This window comes from Cervus elaphus, chromosome 19 (genome assembly GCF_910594005.1).
Source record: "Cervus elaphus chromosome 19, mCerEla1.1, whole genome shotgun sequence".
Classification (NCBI taxonomy): Eukaryota; Metazoa; Chordata; class Mammalia; order Artiodactyla; family Cervidae; genus Cervus; species Cervus elaphus.
Window position 1 is genome coordinate 80288126 of NC_057833.1, and position 18882 is coordinate 80307007.

General features: G+C 40.1%; 1 protein-coding gene across 2 annotated transcripts in view; it reads left to right on the forward strand.

Annotated features, from left to right (window-relative positions):
* The window catches only part of ACP3 (acid phosphatase 3), a 53370-nt gene that overhangs the window by 17185 nt on the left and 17303 nt on the right, over window positions 1–18882 (forward strand). For both annotated transcript variants that reach the window (XM_043875463.1, XM_043875462.1), the window contains exons 5-9: window positions 2918–3016; window positions 5959–6051; window positions 7127–7259; window positions 12968–13050; window positions 15308–15411. In XM_043875463.1, the coding sequence (XP_043731398.1) occupies window positions 2918–3016; window positions 5959–6051; window positions 7127–7259; window positions 12968–13050; window positions 15308–15411 (512 nt within the window). The remainder of the gene's footprint in view (window positions 1–2917; window positions 3017–5958; window positions 6052–7126; window positions 7260–12967; window positions 13051–15307; window positions 15412–18882) is intronic.

Genomic DNA, 18882 nt, shown 5'->3' on the forward strand with positions numbered 1-18882 from the left:
CCTGAAAGATAATGGTTAATTTACATAGTAAAGAGATGCAGGTGCTATTAGAAGAGGAAGAAAGAAATACTGAGAGTGAAGAAGAGGGGAGAGGGAGAGAGAAATGAGCAAAATGGCCCCCTCACCTGTGGCCCCCTGAAACCTACTCACCAAGATGAAACAATTCTAATATCAACTAAGAAATTTAACAAAATCAATCAGCTAAAGTTATTCCCAGAACTCTGCTAAGTGCTATACAGAAATAGCAGGGAAATATGAGACCAGTTTTCTTCCTTAATTTACAATCCATTGATGAAAAAAGATTCACACATATGAAGTATGTAGAAGACAATACAAGGTGGTGGGCAATGATTTCAAGAACAGGCTGCACATGCTGGAGGAATTCAGAGAATAAGTCATACTTAGAACTATAAAGGGCAGTCATTCATGTCTTCATGGACAGAGTGAGAATTTGAACCAGACCTCGGAGGAGGGTAGGAAAGGACAAGAAGGCAGCCCCAAAGCTTAGCTTTGAGTCAATGTAAAGGACTTGCCCTTCTGTGTCCAGAGTTCTTGTCTAGAAAGAATGAAAGTAAGACTGAATAACTGTGTTGGGCACATGTTAGAGAATCCAAATTTAATAACCAGAAGGAATCTGAAGACAAAGGCAGCATGATATAGAAGGAGGGTTGAATTTAAAGTTGGGAAAACCTGAGTCTGAGAGCCACCCACCACTTCAGATATCTGACCTTACTTCCCTGTACTTCAGTCTCCTTTTCTATAAAGTGGGAAAACCAGTACCCACCTAACTTCTTCACAGAGATTTGTGAAAACCAAGTTGGTTAAGAAAAGGAAATGACTTTGTAAACTCCAAAATGCTGGACAGATGTTTAGGTGATCATTCTGTTTTCATCCAGACTCTTTGAATATGTGGGATGAGAAAACTAAAGTCTGGAAAAGTTAAGTAATTCATTAAAACCTAGACCTTTAAAAGAACAGTCCTGTGCTGGCAGGGAAATTTAGATGTAAAGCAGTGGATGTAGAAGAAACTGTTGTACTTATCTCAGTACTGTGCACACACATGATGAGCAGTGCTTTGGGGCACTCGTCTGACAGTGACTTGGAGGGAAAAGATACTGGGGCCTCTGAAAATAATGAAACCATGCATGAGTTAGAAAATGAAGGCCTGAAAGTAGATGGTAAGGACATTAGAGAAAGGAAAGTGAGGTATGACCAGGTGACACAGAATTAGAAATGACAGACAGGAAGCAACTTATCAAAAAATGACTTTTGAGTAGCATTTAATATGTCAGGCCCTGTTCTAGGCTTTGACAACAGTGAACAGATGACAGCAATGAACAAGATAGGCAAGATCCTGGCTGTCTTCAAGTTTGTGTTTTATAGGAAATAGATGATAAAGAAGTAAATAAATACAGTCATTTCAAACGGCAATGAGTTCCTCGAAGGAAATAAAATAAAGTAATGTGATAGTGGCTGAGCAGAATGTCTAGAAGAGCTGTAGAGGGGGAATGTCCCAGGGAACAGTCTGCAGAGACTGCCAGCCTGTGCATTCAGGGTACAGCAAGGAGGCTCCCAGTGATGCTGGAAACAAGTGAGTGAGGGGGCAGCAGTAGGAAAGCAGGACAGAAAGATCACTAGGGGCTGAGTTTGGATTTTATTCCAAGTAAAATGGAAAGGTGGTGAAAATTATAAGCTACAGAATGGCATGAGTTGATTGATGGCTTCAACATATTAGCCTTTAAAAAAATAAAATAAAAAGTATTCATGTAGTTGCTGCATGAAGGATGAATTGTGATGCAAAGTGATCCCACAGAAAGCCCTTATGATAGTTGAAACACGGATTATAGTGGTCTGGACTGCGAGGGGACAATGAAGATAAAGAACAGGGTTCTATTTTGGATAGACTCCTGAACAATGTGGGTTTGAACTACACAGGTCCACTTACATACACATTATTTCAATAAATTTGTACTACAGCACTACATGACCCACAGTAGGTAGACTGTCTCAGCTGCGAAACAGTGGATACGGATCCTGAAGCTACACCGATTTTCAACTGTGTAAGGGTTGGCAGCCCTAATCTCTGCGTTGTTCAAGAATCAACTGTGTTTTGGAAGTAGACAGGCAAAAGTGATTAGTCAGTCTATGACGCAGGAGAATAAATTTTGCTATTGATAAAGGAAGAGAGAACACAAAATGAAGAGGCTGAGTTCAAGGTTGTAGGATGAAGAGAAACATTCAAGTAATGATATCCACCAAGGGCTGGAAATACAGGACTAGCTCAGATGGAAAGTGAAGAGCAATGAAATGAGCTTGGAAGTTACCAGCCTATAGATTATAGTTAAAAATAGAAAGGACTGTCAATTTAGACTCACTTTAAAGGGGTGATCACTTTATCCTCATAATAGATTTTCAAATATATTTTCTATGTTTTTAGTATGTGCCCTTATTTTAACAGTCTGAAAATTTGCAAGAACTTACTTCAGTCAATGATTAATCAATCTCTTAAGATTCTTTCTGGCACCTCTAATTCATTTCTCTGTACTCATGTGTGTGTGTGAGAGAGAGAGAGAGCATGTACACAAATGTGTCTCTAGTGCTAGAAATGAAAGAGATTCAGAAGGAAGCAAGATAACAGTTACCATCTCACAGAGAAACCAGAAGTGAGACTATTTACCAATAACACAGTCTTATTTAGGCAAGTTTATGAAAGGGATAAAAAAGCTTTTGAGTTTTGGGTAACTACTATTTAAGATTAAGATTAAGATAAGATCATTTATCTTTTTCCTCAATTTTAGAATTCCATTCAGCTCAAAACACATTTGAATATTTTATTCAAGTCACTTTATATCTAATGGCTGCAGCTTCTTTAGTTCTTTTGACTAATAAAAGACTTATGATCTCTCTTTTTCCTCAGTTGCTATACCTACCTTTCAGGAACTGCCCTCGTTTTCAAGAACTTCAGAGTGAGACTTTGATATCAGAAGAATTCCAGAAGAGGCTACATCCTTACAAGGTTAAAAAAAAAAAATGTGTCATTTGCTGGCATACAGAAATAGAAATTCTGGGACAATTTGAATATTATCAAAATATCCTTCCAAAAGATACCAATTTAGAAAAGTATAAGAGTACCTGTTTATCCACAGTATTCCCAACAGTGCATACACAACTTTGAGGATATTTGCCAGACTGTAAGTGAAAGATGATATCACTAGAAAGATCCCTTCCAAAATCAGGACTGAGACAAGAAAGCCCAGTATCATTACTATTATAGAACATTGTGCTGTAGTATTCTTTTATGATGAGTGAGCTTTGGATACCTTCACCTAGTTAAATGCCCTTTGTATTTTTTATTCTGTTCACATCACCTGACCATTTTTCTTTTGGGTATTGGTTTTCTTCTTTTTATAAAGGAGTTTTCTCTCTCTATTTTAACAATTTTTTCTGACCCTCTTTTTGTTTGCCCATTTTGGGCTTCCCTGGTGGCTCAGCATTAAAAAATTCACCTGCCAATGCAGAAGAAACAGGTTCAATCCCTGGGCTGGGAAGATCCCCTGGAGGAGGAAATGGCAACCCACTCCAGTATTCTTTCCTGGGAAATCCCAAGGACAGAGGAGCCTGGTGGGCTTACAGGCCTTGGGGGTCACAAAAGAGTCAGACCTGACCAAGCAACTAAAACAACAACACTACTTGTTTACAGTTTTGTCACATGGCTATATTTGTATATTTATAGTCACATTTAGAAAGGCCTTCACCACTCCTAGGTCACAAGGAAATCTGCAATGCTTTCTTCTAATTCTTCTATAGCTTCATTTCTATATTTACATATTGAATCCACTTACAGTTTGTACTGGTATTAGGTGTGAGATATCTATCCTGTTGAAGTTTTTTCCCAGAAGATTACCTAATGGCTTCATCACTATTTATTGACTAGGGCATCTTTTCCCCCACTATTTTATATTAAAATTCCCATATGTCTATTTCTAGAATTTTTATTCTTATTCTTTCATTTTATCAAACAAAGTCACACTGTTGTAATTATTAAAAGTTATATATGCTTTAATATCTAAAAGGCTGGACATTCCACATTCTCTATTTTTTCTGAGTTTTCATGGCTGTGTTTTCACTTAACTTTTCAGTGTTTTAGTGAAAGTCACTCAGTCGTGTCCAACTGTTTGTGACGCTCATGGCCTATGCAGTCCATGGAATTCTCCAGGCCAGAATACTGGAGTAGGTAGCCAGTTCCCTTCACCATGGGAATCTTCCTGACCCAGGAATCGAATCCGGGTCTCCTGCATTGCAGGCAGGTTCTCTACCAGCTGAGCTACCATGGAAGCACAAGGAAAGCCCAGGGAAGTTTTTATTGAGATCATATTAAATGTACATATTAGGGAGAATTTGAAACTTTGTTGCAAATTTATATAGTCTTCCTTTCCAAGAACACAAAATATTTTCCTATCTCTTCTTATCTTCAAGATTGTTTTAAGGTTTTCTTCATACAGATTTTTCTGTTAAATTTGTCTCAGGTTTATAATATTTACAAATAATAATGGCTTACCTCTACTTTTCCAATATTTATATTTCTGACTTATTTTGCCTACTTGTATTGGCTGGTACTTACAGTCCAGTACTATGTAATAGAATTGGTAGTGGGCATCCTTGTCTTAGTCCTGATTTTAGCAGTATTTCCCTATTAAACATGCTGGCCTTTTGACCAGATAGAGATACTTTTATCAAGTTAAGGAATTGGCTATCTTTCCTTTCTTCTTGAGTGTTTTTAACAGTTCTGGTGTTTGAAAGGTCTTTTCAACATTTTTAGTATAATTAAGTTACTTTTCTCTTGGATCAATTACTAAGATTAATTATATTCATAGATTACTACTATTGAACCATCTTTACATGTCTAGATTCAAGCCTCTTTCTTTTAGTATGATATTGAATTATTTGTTAATAGTTTACTTAGACCTTTTGCATTGATATTCAAAGTAACTTCAGACTATAGTTTTCTCTTCTAGCCAGTCTTTGTCAATATCAATGCTTACACAAATTTTTTGAAAGTTTTTTTTTTTCTTTATATGCTCCAGACTAGTTAAAATAACACTAGAATAACTTACGCTTGAAAAGTTTGACAGAATTTCCCCATAAAATAATCTGGTCCTGAAGTTTTGTTTTGCTTTGTTTTGTTGGGGGAAGTTGGGGACTCTTTAATAATTCCTTCTGTTTAGTTTATGGAAATTCATCTGGGTTAATATTGACAAATTTTATTTTCCTAGAAAATATATGAATTAGACAAACAATATCTTCCAAAGGCTTCCCAGAAATTTCTGTCAATTCATTGATAGCTGGCCAATGGGTCTCATTACTATGACAATCTAAGAATAATACAGAACCTGGAGAAATGTTTGAATCCTTCCCAAATCTCACACTTCTAGCCAGAACCAGGTCCCATTTCTGTTGTGTTTTCCTGGGGTTCTTTGACCTGAGACATAGTTTCCTTTCTCACCTTCCACTCATTTACATATGAGTTATACTTCACCAATTTCCAAAATGAATTTGAGGCAGTACACCTCAGTCTGGTCCCAGGACACACCAGGAACATGTGGCTACTGCCAGCAGGTACCCACAATGTTTAATGTAAAAATGAGAAATAATTAGTCTTTGTAAAAATCTTTGGGTTGTCATTGTTATAGCCAGTATTACTGGTGCACTTGTATGTGAAGAACAGCAGTTCCCACTGAGGGCAAGTTTGCCTCACAGGGACCCTTTGTCAGTGCCTGGAGACATTTTGGGTTGTCACAACTGAGAGACTAGGGGTGATATGGCCTCTAGTGGGTAGGATGCTGAACATCCTACAGTGCACAGGGCGGCCCCACAAAAAAGAACTGGCTAGCCCAAACATCAGTAACGCTCAAGTTGAGAAACTCCGATATAAACTTTTTACCTCTGTGTGTGTCTCAGGATTTTATAGAAGTCTTGCCAAAACTTACAGGATACCATGACCAGGATCTTCTTGGAATTTGGAGTAAAGTCTACGACCCTTTATTTTGTGAGGTAAATGTAAAAATATCAAAGATTAACATGCAATCTGATGACTTATGCCTATTTTGAAACAGATGAATTCTCTTTCCTTTGCTTTTATAAGATATATTATTTAGAGTTTGACATTGAAATATAAGTCAAGACATTTATATTAAGTTAAAAATTCTGGCTCCTCTCTGTCAGTTATGTATTCAACCCTTTAGAAAATTGTAAACAAAATTGCTTTTCTGTGCATGCCAGTTATTTTTCAGTCGCTTAGAAATTCTGGGTTCCTGTCATGGACTTTAATGAAAAAAACAAGGTTGTTATACTTTATTTAAAGATTTTATAATATTTTATAAAAAGAAAAAAATTACCTGATTTCTGGATATAGAAATAAACAAGCAAATTTTGAACCAGGCTATTAAAATTGATGTATCAGGAAAGAATCTCTCTCTTGCTGTACAATGCATGTGAAATAATCTTTGTAGCTAGATAAATTACTATTTTTTTCAGGGTTTCATGGTGTTTTTCTTAATTATCATGCTCCACCATAATTCTGTTTTTCCAACCAGTTCACTGAATCGTGCGGCAAAATTCTGACCAGCCGCATGACTCCTATCCACTTCTGATTTTAAGGGCATTGTGAGTGTCTAAGGAGCAAGATACTTTCAGAATTCCAACTCGATAATAAATGGTACCTGTTGCCCTCATCCACATTAGAGGTCATTGACCCAAGCACATTCAACGTTCCCAACATTTTCAGTATATCATCAGCATCTGTTTCAAGGAAGACTTTTTAGTCTTATAAAAGTCTTCAATAAAAACAAGAGCCCATTTTTTGGTTCAAGTCTTGGGTTTTGTTTTGTTTTGTTTTTTTCCTTACTACAGTTCAGCCTGAGCTATTCTGCAATGTGGCTAAAGGTATTTTACATCTCTCTCAATTCTTCTGTAGGCTACTTCACTTTCATTTCCTCTTTCATGAAATCTCCCTCTCTCCCAAGAAAGGCTGGACACAGTACTTCTCATGGGAGAAGGGGGATAAAGAGTCAACAAAGAAGATAGTCGGAAATAAAATACACATTTTCTTCCTTTTTCTTTGATACAGGGCATTCATAATTTCACTTTACCCTCCTGGGCAACAGAGGACACCATGACTAAGTTGAAAGAAATATCAGAATTGTCCCTTCTGTCCCTCTATGGAATTCATAAGCAGAAAGAAAAATCTAGATTGCAGGGGGGTAAGTATTTTTTAAAATGAGAGAAGTGCATTAGAATTGTTGTTGAGTGATCTGGGTCTGAGTCCAGGTTTGACTATTAATCAGCTATGTGACCTTGAATTAGACACATAATCATTCCACCAGCTTCTATTCTGCAAATTGGGGATAATAATACTACTCACTTCTTAGGTATTAAGGATGAAAATGAATGTATGTATTCCAAAGGCTTAGCACAAATAGTACCTAATACACTGTCAAACATTATGTGTTATATGATTATCAAAATTATTCACTCTGGGCCTTAATTTTCCCAGCTGAAAAACAGAAACTTTGGGCTAATGCTAAATGATACTTTTCATTCTTTCCAGATCAAAAAATCATGGATTTCGTATCTGAGTTCCATGAAAGTCAATTATGCCGAGTGGCTTACTGGATGAATTTTTCAAGTGGGAGGAAAGGCAAAAGCAGCCTATTTTCTAGAAACCCTTGGTTGTAACCACTGTTAAAGTTAATACAATGTAATTTTCAGGCTAATTATTGCCCTGTTGATTAATATGTATTGCAATTGACAAGTTTATGACACTGCTCAAATTTTTTCATTGGTGTTAAAAGGTGCTGACTTTTCAGTGAGGCCTCTTCTCAGCTGGATTTGACCTGTTGTAGAACAGGTCATCCGATCATAATTCAGAAGCCTAACCCTTGTAATCAGGATAGGTGGGTAGAAGAAAGAAGCCAGGACCAGGCAGGACAGGGATAGGTGCTGAGGCTCTGAGGGCAGCTGAGTGGCAGGCCAAGACCCAAGAGGATATGGCAGGTTCAAATGCTGTTCATATAGGCATTAAAACTAAAGGTGGAGAGCAAGAGGAAGTCCACTGTGCCAGGCTGTCATAACAATGAAGAAATTTTAAGCCACAGGAGATGTTCTTAGTCATACACTCCACACAGTTGGAAGAAAACAGTATAATCAGGACTCCAACCATTGCTGGACCCTATTCACCATGAGGTTGGACAAATTCAACAGACTTCCAGGAGAAAACAGAGACAAAGTATCCTGGGGGTTGGACCAGACTAGAAGGATGTTCACTCAGGGCTGCAGAGCAAGAGAAAGAGTTTAAGTCACTAACCAGGAGAGGAGCTACAAAAGCTCATATAAAGAGTTAAGGAACCTGTAATAAGAACAGCTAATGAGGTATGAAGTCCAGATAGCTGGGAGTAATTTCATATGAGGTGAACATAGCACTTGGGGCAAGTAATTTAGGGCAGCATCATAAAGAAATGATCAAGCTACAGGCCTGCTGTTACAGAGACCTGGCTGCAAGACAAAGAGGAAGATTTGATGGAATGTACACGTCCTCACTCCAAGCTTAGGGCATGAGCAGCAAGATTCAGCCCTTCCTTGGGGATGGGAGAGCACCCAGAGGTGAGTCATAGTTGGAACTTGGTGTCTTAGGAATAATTAGCAGGTAGGACATGGACTACGTGTAGGAACAGAGCCCAGGATGCAACTCAATCCTACATACCAAACAACCAAGGACACAGAAGGTGGAAGCTGGGCCTCCGTGACCACACAACTACCAGGTCTCATTCCTGAACCAGCAGGGGCCAACAGTATGGTGGCCAAATGCTTCAGATGGTGAAAACAGGACTCTGTTTCCCCTAACCTAGTCATGATGGGCTCAGAAAATCATCCCCTCGCTACTCAAGATGAAATCCATGGACCAGCAAAGTCAGCATCACCAAGCTTCTGACAAAAAATGAGGAATTCCAGGTCACACCCCAGAACAGCTGAATCTAAATCTACATTTTAATGAAATCCCATTAAAGTTTCAGAAGCACTTCTCTAGATGTAGGAGACAGTGAAGAAAAGGCCAGGGAAAGCCAGGAAGGAGTCTATAAGAATCTATTAATAGATGCAGGGGTCTGTATCTGAATATAAGATGTGGGATTTTTTTCCCAACAGCTTGCTTGTATTTCCTTTACTTTTTCCCTTTGACTACTAGAAATTGCATTTTGGGGAAGTCATCTTCTCTCTCTGGCTCTCAGTTTCCCCATCTGGTGAGTGCATTAAACTATATTCTATCAGAGTTCCTCCCTAAAGTATTCTCTGGGTCTTAGACTCCAAAAGTTAGCACTCATATGCACACACCTGTCCTATTTTCTAGGGGAAGCTCAGTACTATTAATGAGCCAGGAAGTTGTTATCTTCATAATTCCTGCCAAGCCACATTTCAACCTATTGTTCAGATCTGGCAAAGCAAGAGAGATTTGTCAACTCTTGTTGAGTTATAAAGCCCCTGAACCTACTGCTGCAGAGAAAGCATGAACAGTTTGGTGACAGAGTCACAAGGGAACATCAGGACTTTGACCAGCATCTTCTTACCTTTGCCAGAACTTCTGTTCCATCAGTTGGTTTCAAGGGTGACACTGTTCAGTAATCTCCTCCTCCCACTGCCTTCACCACTAAAACACCCCACCCCACCCCACCCCCGGCACACACACACACAAGGAAATCTCTAGACTAATTCCTAAGACTAATTTAGGAATATATGCCTGGTCCTGTTTGTATTAGGGCTTCCCAGGTGGCTCAGTGGTAAAGAATCTGCCTGCCAATGCAGGAGAAACTGGAGATACGGATTCAGTCAATCCCGGGGTTGAGAGGATCCCCTGGAGGAGGAAATGGCAACCAACTCCAGTATTCTTGCCTGGGAAATCCCATGGACAGAGGAGCCTGACAGGCTACAATCCACGGGCATGCGAAGAGTCGAACACGACTGAGTGACATGCACATGTACCTGTTTGTTTTAATGGAAACTGCTTCTTGCTGAAGACCAGAGGTTGGCAAACTACAGCCTGCAGGCCAAATCTGGCCTGCTGCCACCTATTTTTTATTAGTAAAATGCTACTGAAGCTCAGTCACACTCATGCATTTATGCAGCATATTTAGCTGCTTTTGTGCTTCCACTTGAGAATAAATGGTTGTGATGGAACACATGGCCCACAGAGTCTAAATCATATAACTTTTTTTCTTTCTTTCTTTTTTAAAAAATTAATTTATTTTAATTGGAGGCTAATTATTTTACAATATTGTAGTGTTTTTTGCCATACATTGACATGAATCAGCCATGGGTGTACATGTGTCCACCATCCTGAACCCCCCTCCCACCCCCCTCCCCATCCCATCCCTCAGGGTCATCCCAGTGCACTGATGCACCCCTGTCTTATGCATCAAACCTGGACTGGCGATCTATTTCATATGTGGTAATACACATGTTTCAATGACGGCGAGGGTAGGATGATTTGAGAGAATAGCATAAATCATATAACTTTCACAGAACAAATTTGCCAACTCCTGCTGTAGCCCAAGAGAGAGAAGTGAAGTTTGTATCCTCAAATAATGATATTTTGTCCAGTGTGTGCAGGTTTAATAAATGATGCACCAGGGAGCTTGGGTGCTAGCTTATGCTACAGTATGGCCTAATAATTAAGAGGATAGGTTTTGAAGCTGGACCTGCTGAGTTCAGAGAAACTCAGCCCCTCTGCGTACTAGCTGTGTGATCTTGGGCAAGTTGCTGAACCTCTCTGAGCTTCAGTTCCCCTTCATATATAACTTGACTATTGGCCTGCCAGAGTCTGTAGGTGCTTATGACAATTACCCCTATTTTCTCCTGGGACAAGCTGGGAAACCACCACAGAACCAAGAGCTGATCTATTCCATCATCCACACTGAAGGTTGCTGCAAAGACACCTACTGACAAGGAACAAGTTGCTAATTGAACTAAATCCATGTCTATTGATTAACTAATTAATTGATGTTAATTAGCTAAGTGTTATAGAGAATGCATCTTGGTCAGTGTAGAATATCTCCTTTCAGATATGCTGTGCTGCGCTTAGTCACTCAGTCGTGTCTGACTCTGCGACCCTATGGACTGTAGCCCACCAGGCTCCTCTGTCCATGGGGATTCTCCAGGCAAGAATACTGCAGTGGGTTGCCATGCCCTCCTCCAGGGGATCTTCCCAACCCAAAGATGAACCCAGGCTTCCCACATTGCAGGAGGATTCTTTACCATCTGAGCCACCACAAAAGAACAGACAAGGAACAAATCGCTGATGGAAGGTGACTGCCTGTCATCACCCCCAGAAACTCAGCCACAGAGTTTACTTCTTTTTTTTTTTTTTTTTTCCCATGGATCCTAATTTTTTTTTTTTTTTCAGAACTGATTTCCTTTATTTATTGTTTTTTTCCAGTGGGTTTTGTCGTACATTGATATGAATCAGCCATAGATTTACACGTATTCCCCATCCCGATCCCCCCTCCCACCTCCCTCTCCACCCGATTCCTCTGGGTCTTCCCAGTGCACCAGGCCCGAGCACTTGTCTCATGCATCCCACCTGGGCTGGGGATCTGTTTCACCATAGATAATATACCATTACACGCCAGTCAGGATGGCTGCTATCCAAAAGTCTACAAGCAATAAATGCTGGAGAGGGTGTGGAGAAAAGGGAACCCTCTTACACAGAGTTTACTTCTATTGTGGCCTGAAGCTCAAGATACAGGTCTAAAGGGTTCCCAGAGGCCAGCCTGCCCTGAGGCAGAGGGATGCAGACCTATGGGAGGTGTAGCCTCCAGCTCCCTCCCTCCCAGTTAAAGACATCCCAGCAGCCACAGATGCCAATCATCTCCCTCCTTAATTCATTCCTCTTTGTGCTTATGGTGGTACACAGACAACGGGACAGTCTCTTCTCACTGTTTTATGAGATTTTTGAGGACAGGAGCCATGTCTAATTGACTTGTGGTAGCTGTTCAGTGTGTGTTTTGCAAAGTGGACCATAGAGTCTAGGATTATAATCAATCTGTTAACATCAATGCCCCGCTCATTACAGAAGAAAACTGGTCATCCTCAAGTGAGGAGACCACAGGCAGTGTAGAGAGATGACCAATAAGACACAAGGAGTCCTCAGGGGAGGGTGTGGAAGCCCCTGAGGCAGCACCTCCTCAGAACAACACCTGCACCACAGGTACCTTCAGCATCAGCATCTGCTGAGAGGATGGAGACTCTGCTCTCTGTCCGTCTGCCTTTTACCACCTTAGGAGCAACAGGGGCGAAGGGCAAACTGTTTCCTCTACTGACAACAGTTAGAGCCCTAGATGAACTCTGAAGGTTCTGGCTGCCTCCCAAGAGTGAAAGCTAGTGTAACCTGGAGCAATGGTCCACAGAACACAGTCCATGCCCTGTGCAGACATCCAGAGAGATGCTTTCTCCCCTGGCTTCACCCAGGTGTGGCTACCAGAGGGATGAAGACAGAGAGGTGTATGCCGCACTGTCATTTCAGACCTGCCCTGAACAGAGCACTGGTTAACAGCTATCTGGAAAAAGCCATCCGAAATTCCTTCCAAGTTCATCAACCTCCTAACTTGAGTTTTAACAAAATCGGGTAGAATCAAACTTTAATGTGCCAATCCAGCTCTCCTTCCCCAGTGAGTGAGTCACTTAATGACTCTGAGCCTCAGCTTCCTAACCTCTGAATGGGGGATGGAAGTCAGGATTCAGTAGATAATGTATGTAAATCATGCTACTAGTACATAGCAGATGCTCCACCAAAATGAGTTCTTGCCCTCCCTTCTTGAGAATCCTGGCAGAGAGAATCTCTATACGAACGAGCAAAAAGCTTATGAACTGAAATATAAGCCCACATTTGGTTCAGCTCCATTGTTGATCTATCTTCATAAAGGTGTCCTGATCAATGAAATCCTCAATCACATGAAGAGTGCAACTCAGCCATCAAACCACAGAAAACTCATTATGTATTCTGCAGTAAGTATTCTGTCTCCATTCAACATCTGTTCAAGTGTATGAGCTCTCTCAGGAGGGGCCTCAACTTCTTCATCATCATTTCTGTATCAGATGTTCAAAATTTTTTAGTTAAATATATAATTCTGGGTCTCAAGGAATTTACAACCCAATCCCTGATGGCTCAGTTGGTAAAGAATCCGCATGCAATGCAGGAGACCCCGGTTTGATTCCTGGGTCAGGAAGACCCGCTGGAGAAGGGATCGGCTACCCACTCCAGTATTCTTGGGCTTCTCTTGTGGCTCAGCCGGTAAAGAATCCACCTGCAATGCAGGAGAGCTGGGTTTAAATCCCTGGGTTGGGAAGATCCCCTGGAGAAGGGATTGGCTACCCACTCCAGTATTCTGGCCTAGAGAATTCCATGGACTGTATAGTCCATGGGGTCGCAAAGAGTTGGACACAACTGAGCAACTTTCACTTTTTTCTCTGACAAGAAAAGTAAGCATATAAACACCCTGCATAGCAGAATAGCAATGTCACACGAGCCAATGATTTGGTGACTCACTCATAGAAAGGAAACATCTTTTCTGTTCCAAACTAAAATTAGAGGGAAAATAGCAAGGGAAAAGAAGTAGAAAGGTTATAAGAAAAGCTGAGTGTATAGGACTTGGTGATGGACTGGAATGTGGGTGGAGGACAGTGGTGTGGAAGTTAAGCCATAGATGAAGGTGGTGTTTCAAGTGTTGATGACTGGAAGGAGGGTAGAACCATTAACAGATGTGGTCATGGGTCAGGTGAATATACTGATTATACAATTGGGTTTGAAATGCCGGCAACATCCAAGTAGGAATCCTCAGATGGCAGAAGGGATAGGAAAAAAAGGGGAGGGGAAGGAAAGCTCCAACTTGAGGTCAGTGTTATATTTGGGTGAAGAAAGGAAAGAGAGTGAGATCTCAGAGAAGACATCTATGTTGGAGCAGCAGCCAGGGAAAGAGAATTCCAGGGATATACCATGCACTGAAGTGGGTATCCATGGAATCTGGGATGAGCAGGGAAACAGGATATGGAGGGCTGGGTCAGGCTCCCACCCACTTCTGCAGGACAGAGGATTTCTCAGACGTGGTCTGGCTGGAGAAAGCCATGGTGTCATTCTGCAAGAAGATGAAAGAAACAATTAAAGATAAAGCAGAGTTTATCATCTGGGGTTCTAAATGGTATAGACTGGAGAAAAGTTTCATGGAGGAAACAAAGTGTAGTGCCTCTGAGAGAAAGATAGGCCCGAAATTAGTTGATAGTTTCAGGTTTTCTGGTTTCTAATATGGTTTCCAATTGTAACTTGTTGTATGACTTCTGGCAAGTCATAAATCTGTAACTCCTTTTTTTCCTCTAGTGAATTGGTTCTAACCCCTTTGGAGTATGTAAACACTGCCATATAGTTTAGGCAACCAAATGTTAGGTCCATTTTATACATATGAAAATTAAGGATTTCTTAAGATTAGATAGCTAATCAGTGGCAAAACTAGGATTGAAAACCCGTCCTCCATGCCTTCTGGCTATTCTAAAATAAACCTTTAACAATTATTTTTAAGCTACACTCTCTACTTCCTTACATTTCATTCTGTCTAAATGTTTGTAACCTCATATATTCTTCCCCAACTTTAAAATCACAGATGACATTAATCTATAGAAAACAAATATAATCTAGCATTAATGTACTCAAAGTTATTTTAAAATTTAATGAAAATCAATGAAACACACCAAAACAGAGATATGTTCTACTGGGGTAGGCATAGGACAAAATCAGAAGACTTGACTCAGATTTACTTTCTTCCATTTTGAAGATGTATGACGTAAAGTAAGCTACTTAATTCCGCCCCGGTCCCTTTTTTTTTTTTTTTTTCTTTTTGGCTGCACCACATGGCTTGTGGGATCTTAGTTCCCCAACTAGGGATTGAACTCAAGCCCTTGGCATCGAGAGTGCAGAGTCCTAACCACTGGATCACCAGGGAATTCTGCCCAAGTTACTCAATTTCTTTGGGTCTCAGTTTCTTCCTCTTTTTAAAGGAAATAATTGTATGTATGTAAATCTCATTGCCTAGCACCAAGGAGATGCACAATCAAAATTCATCCTTTCTCTCTCTATTCTGAAGTCACTGGGGTTATGGGAAATTTAGTTGGATCAGAAACCACCATAGTATTCTACAAGTGCTTGTTACACACCTATTGACTGTAAATTTGAAAGAGATAAAGATCAAAAATGTTTGTTTCAAAATCTCTGTAGCATGACACTACTGTGAGTGCCCTGCAGATGGCGCTAGATGTTTACAACGGAATCCTCCCTCCCTATGCGTCCTGCCACATGATGGAATTGTACTTCCAGGAGGGGTAAGTGTCTAAGCGGTGTTTCTCAAAATTAATACCCCTGGAAACCAGGTACTATGATCATTTGTGTTATTATTGACTTAAGGGTTGTCTTGTCTATTTGGTTGGTTAGGTTTTATATTTGGGGGGAGAATGATAACTGTATCTTTGCTTAGTCATGACTCTTTTTTTCTTTATTTTCATAAAGACTTAAATTGGGGAATCACATACAGACACAGTAGATGAAAAATTTGATAGAACCCACCCCCCATCAGCGACAGAAATTGTGTTTTTTTAAAAAAAGATTAAGGTATTCTAAGAAGGATGTGGACATTACACTGTTCTCTTGTAAAACACAGGGTGGTAGAAGATATCAAGAAGAAATTGTTTGTTGCTGGTTACAAATAATGTTCTTTCAGTTAAAGACTTCAAACATATCCATGAAACTTATGGTTATTCATATCCACCAGGTAGGATTCTTAAAGTATTCCTCTGCATAGCGTTCACAACTTTGCAATCTGGTGTGGCCCTCCCCAGCTGACCAAGTGGCTGAAGCCCACTAGAAAGGCCACGACTAGAGAGACCAAATGTCCTAGTTTACCCAGAACTGGGGGGGGGGGGGGGGGGGTCCCAGAACATAGAAGTTTCATTGTTAAAACCAGTAAAGCCCTGGGCAAACCAGGAAGAGTTGGCCACCATAGCCAAGGTCGTAGCAAAAATTTGTGTCTGCTGTGACACTGGCATTCTTGTTGGGAAGAAGAGACCTCGTGGATATTATTGATGGGATAATCACAATGCAAGGACTGAGTTAGAGCAGGGACTCCAGAGTTTTATTTCAGGGTTAGCTGGGGAGGTGCATTTTGCTCTCCCCTCAAGTCATTCACAATAGCTGCAGTCGGGACCATCTGACTGCAGTTATATAAGGCCCGTGCTCAGAAGAGCCTGTGCTTGGTTTAACGATTCAGTGTTGCCATTTTGAAATTCTTAGTAATTTTTAAACAAGGTATCCTGCATTTTTTTTTGGCAAATTTTGCAGTCCTGGCTGTAGGTTTCTGGCTACCTGAATTTGTAGAATAGGAAAGTAGCAACACAGAGGCCCGTTCTCAACCAAAATCTTCACTGCTTACAAAGAAAGTGAGTTCTGCCACTAGGGAAAAAGTATGTTCATTCTCCTTTGAACTTCTAACTGGGTGCTAAGCATAAAGAGCTAGAACTAAAATGTGGTCTTAGCAACCTTTGCTCTCAAATATCTAGAGTCAGAATGGAGAGATAATGCCCATAACATGGAGAAAATCCAAACAGGGCCAAAAATGGGAATGCAAAGACATGGGCATCAAGTGCTCTGTCAATAAAAAGCTCTGCAAAAGACCCAGTTTGAAGACTGGCTCCAGGCACAGAGTTAATAAATCCAGTGACAATTCCAGGATCAACTCTAGGAGTAGGCACTGTCACTTTGGGATGTGACAAAAGAAACTACCCACTTTTCTTGGCCTCTCCTTTCTGGTTTCTGCACCCAGTAGTCCTGAGCTTGCTTTTATTTAGGGTGCTACAGCATTTTGTCTCACTGAATAGCTTGAATAAATTCATGTTATGCATCAAGTTTGGGGCATTTTTCATCTGAGAGACACTGACCTATACAGAAAAAAGTAACCAAGGGTCACTCACAGGTAGAAGTCAAATTTGTTGTTATATTGGGATTTTTTAACACTCTAGAGGAGGATCAAAATTTAAAAGTGCTTACTTTTAAATTAAGAGCAAGGAGAATCTAAGTTACCAAATACAGGTATAAAGTATATACCTGCAAATTAGGTGATCCTGAGTGTAAGTTGATACCACTTTATCCATATTAGAAAATAAAGAGAAAAAGAAAATTTTTAGATTTTTATTTACATTAAACAGACAAGCTTTTAAGGCTGTAGATAAGGTAGCTAAATATATTCTAAAAATATTCTATTTTTTGGTTAAGTACATAAACTTAAAATCATATACTATATAAAATAATTCACTAAGTTAAAAAATAGTGCTTCTTCTCACTTTCATATTTTATGAAATGCTTATGAAAATACTTATTATGAAATAAGTATTTTATGAAATACTTATTATGAAATAAATATTTTATGAAATACTTATTCAAACTCTCTGTATGCACCTTAACTTGTATCTTACCACTCAAGCCAATTTTAAGTCCCCTAAAAATATTTTCCAAATATATTAATTATAAGGGTAATTTTGGCTGCTGCACAAATGAACCTCAAATCTCAGAGGCTTAACTCAATGGAGATTTCTTTCTCGTTCATCTAACCGTCCAGTGTAGATGTTCCTGGCCAACAGGAAGTGACTCATCCATGGTGTGATTCACACATGGTGATTTGTGAACTGGGGAGTTCCACTTTTGGACCTACAGTTTTCAAAAGTGCCCTCCTCGTCTGCAGAGAGCATGTAGGAAAGAATGAGAGGGTGAAGAAGGCAAACTGCTTATCAAGCACCTCAGCCCAGAAGGAAAATATGTCAGTTCTACTCGCTAAAATTAGTCACTTGTTCCCTCCTAAGTGCAAGGGAGTCTGGGAAGTGTATTCACTTCTCAGCTGTAACCTTATTTGATGGAAAGAGAATCATGAATTTTGATGAACTATTAGTCCTCTTTGCCATGTTACCATGAGATAAAGGGTACTGTCACTGAAAAAGTTATACAAGATATAGGTACTCATTCATACAATATTAGAGGAGTTTTTAGGAACATAGAAGTGAATATTTGTAATTACTACTTTTTATATGGCTTCTTGGGCTTCCCAGGTGGCACTAGTGGTAAAGAGCCCACCCACCAAAGCAGGAGACATGAGAGACGCAGGTTTGATCCCTGGTTTGGGAAGATCCCCTGGAGGAAGACACAGCAACCCACTCCAGTATTCTTGCCTGGAGAATCCCTATGGACAGAGAAGCCTGGCGGGCTACAGTCCATAGGGTCTCAAAATGTTGGACATGACTGAAGCAACTTAGCACACATATGGTTTCTTAAAGTGATGTTTTTAAAAATGCTTGTTTGTAACAACATCCAAAAGTTGCAGTTGTGTGATTACTATCCCAAGTCTCTTTGGCAGGTGACTTCTACAGGGATCCTGTACTAGCTTTACAAGGTTGATTTGGGACAGTGGTCCTTCCTTAAGCAATATATTGTTTTATGAAATAAAGTAGTGGGAGAGCCCTTCTCAACATCAGCAGATGTAAGGACTTGAGTATACACTCACCCTCTCTTTCAGGGGTATCATTTTTATGTCTTGCTGTATATTCAAGCACATTTGTTGTTGTTCATTCACTAAGTCGTGTCTAACTCTTTGTGACCCCATGGACTGTAGCACACCAGGCCTCCCTGTCCCTCACTATCTCCGGGAGATTGCCCAAGTTCATGTCCATTGAATTGGTGATGCCATCCAACCATCTCATCCTTTGTCACCCTCTTTTCCTTCTGCCTTCAATCTTTCCCAGCATCAGGGTCTT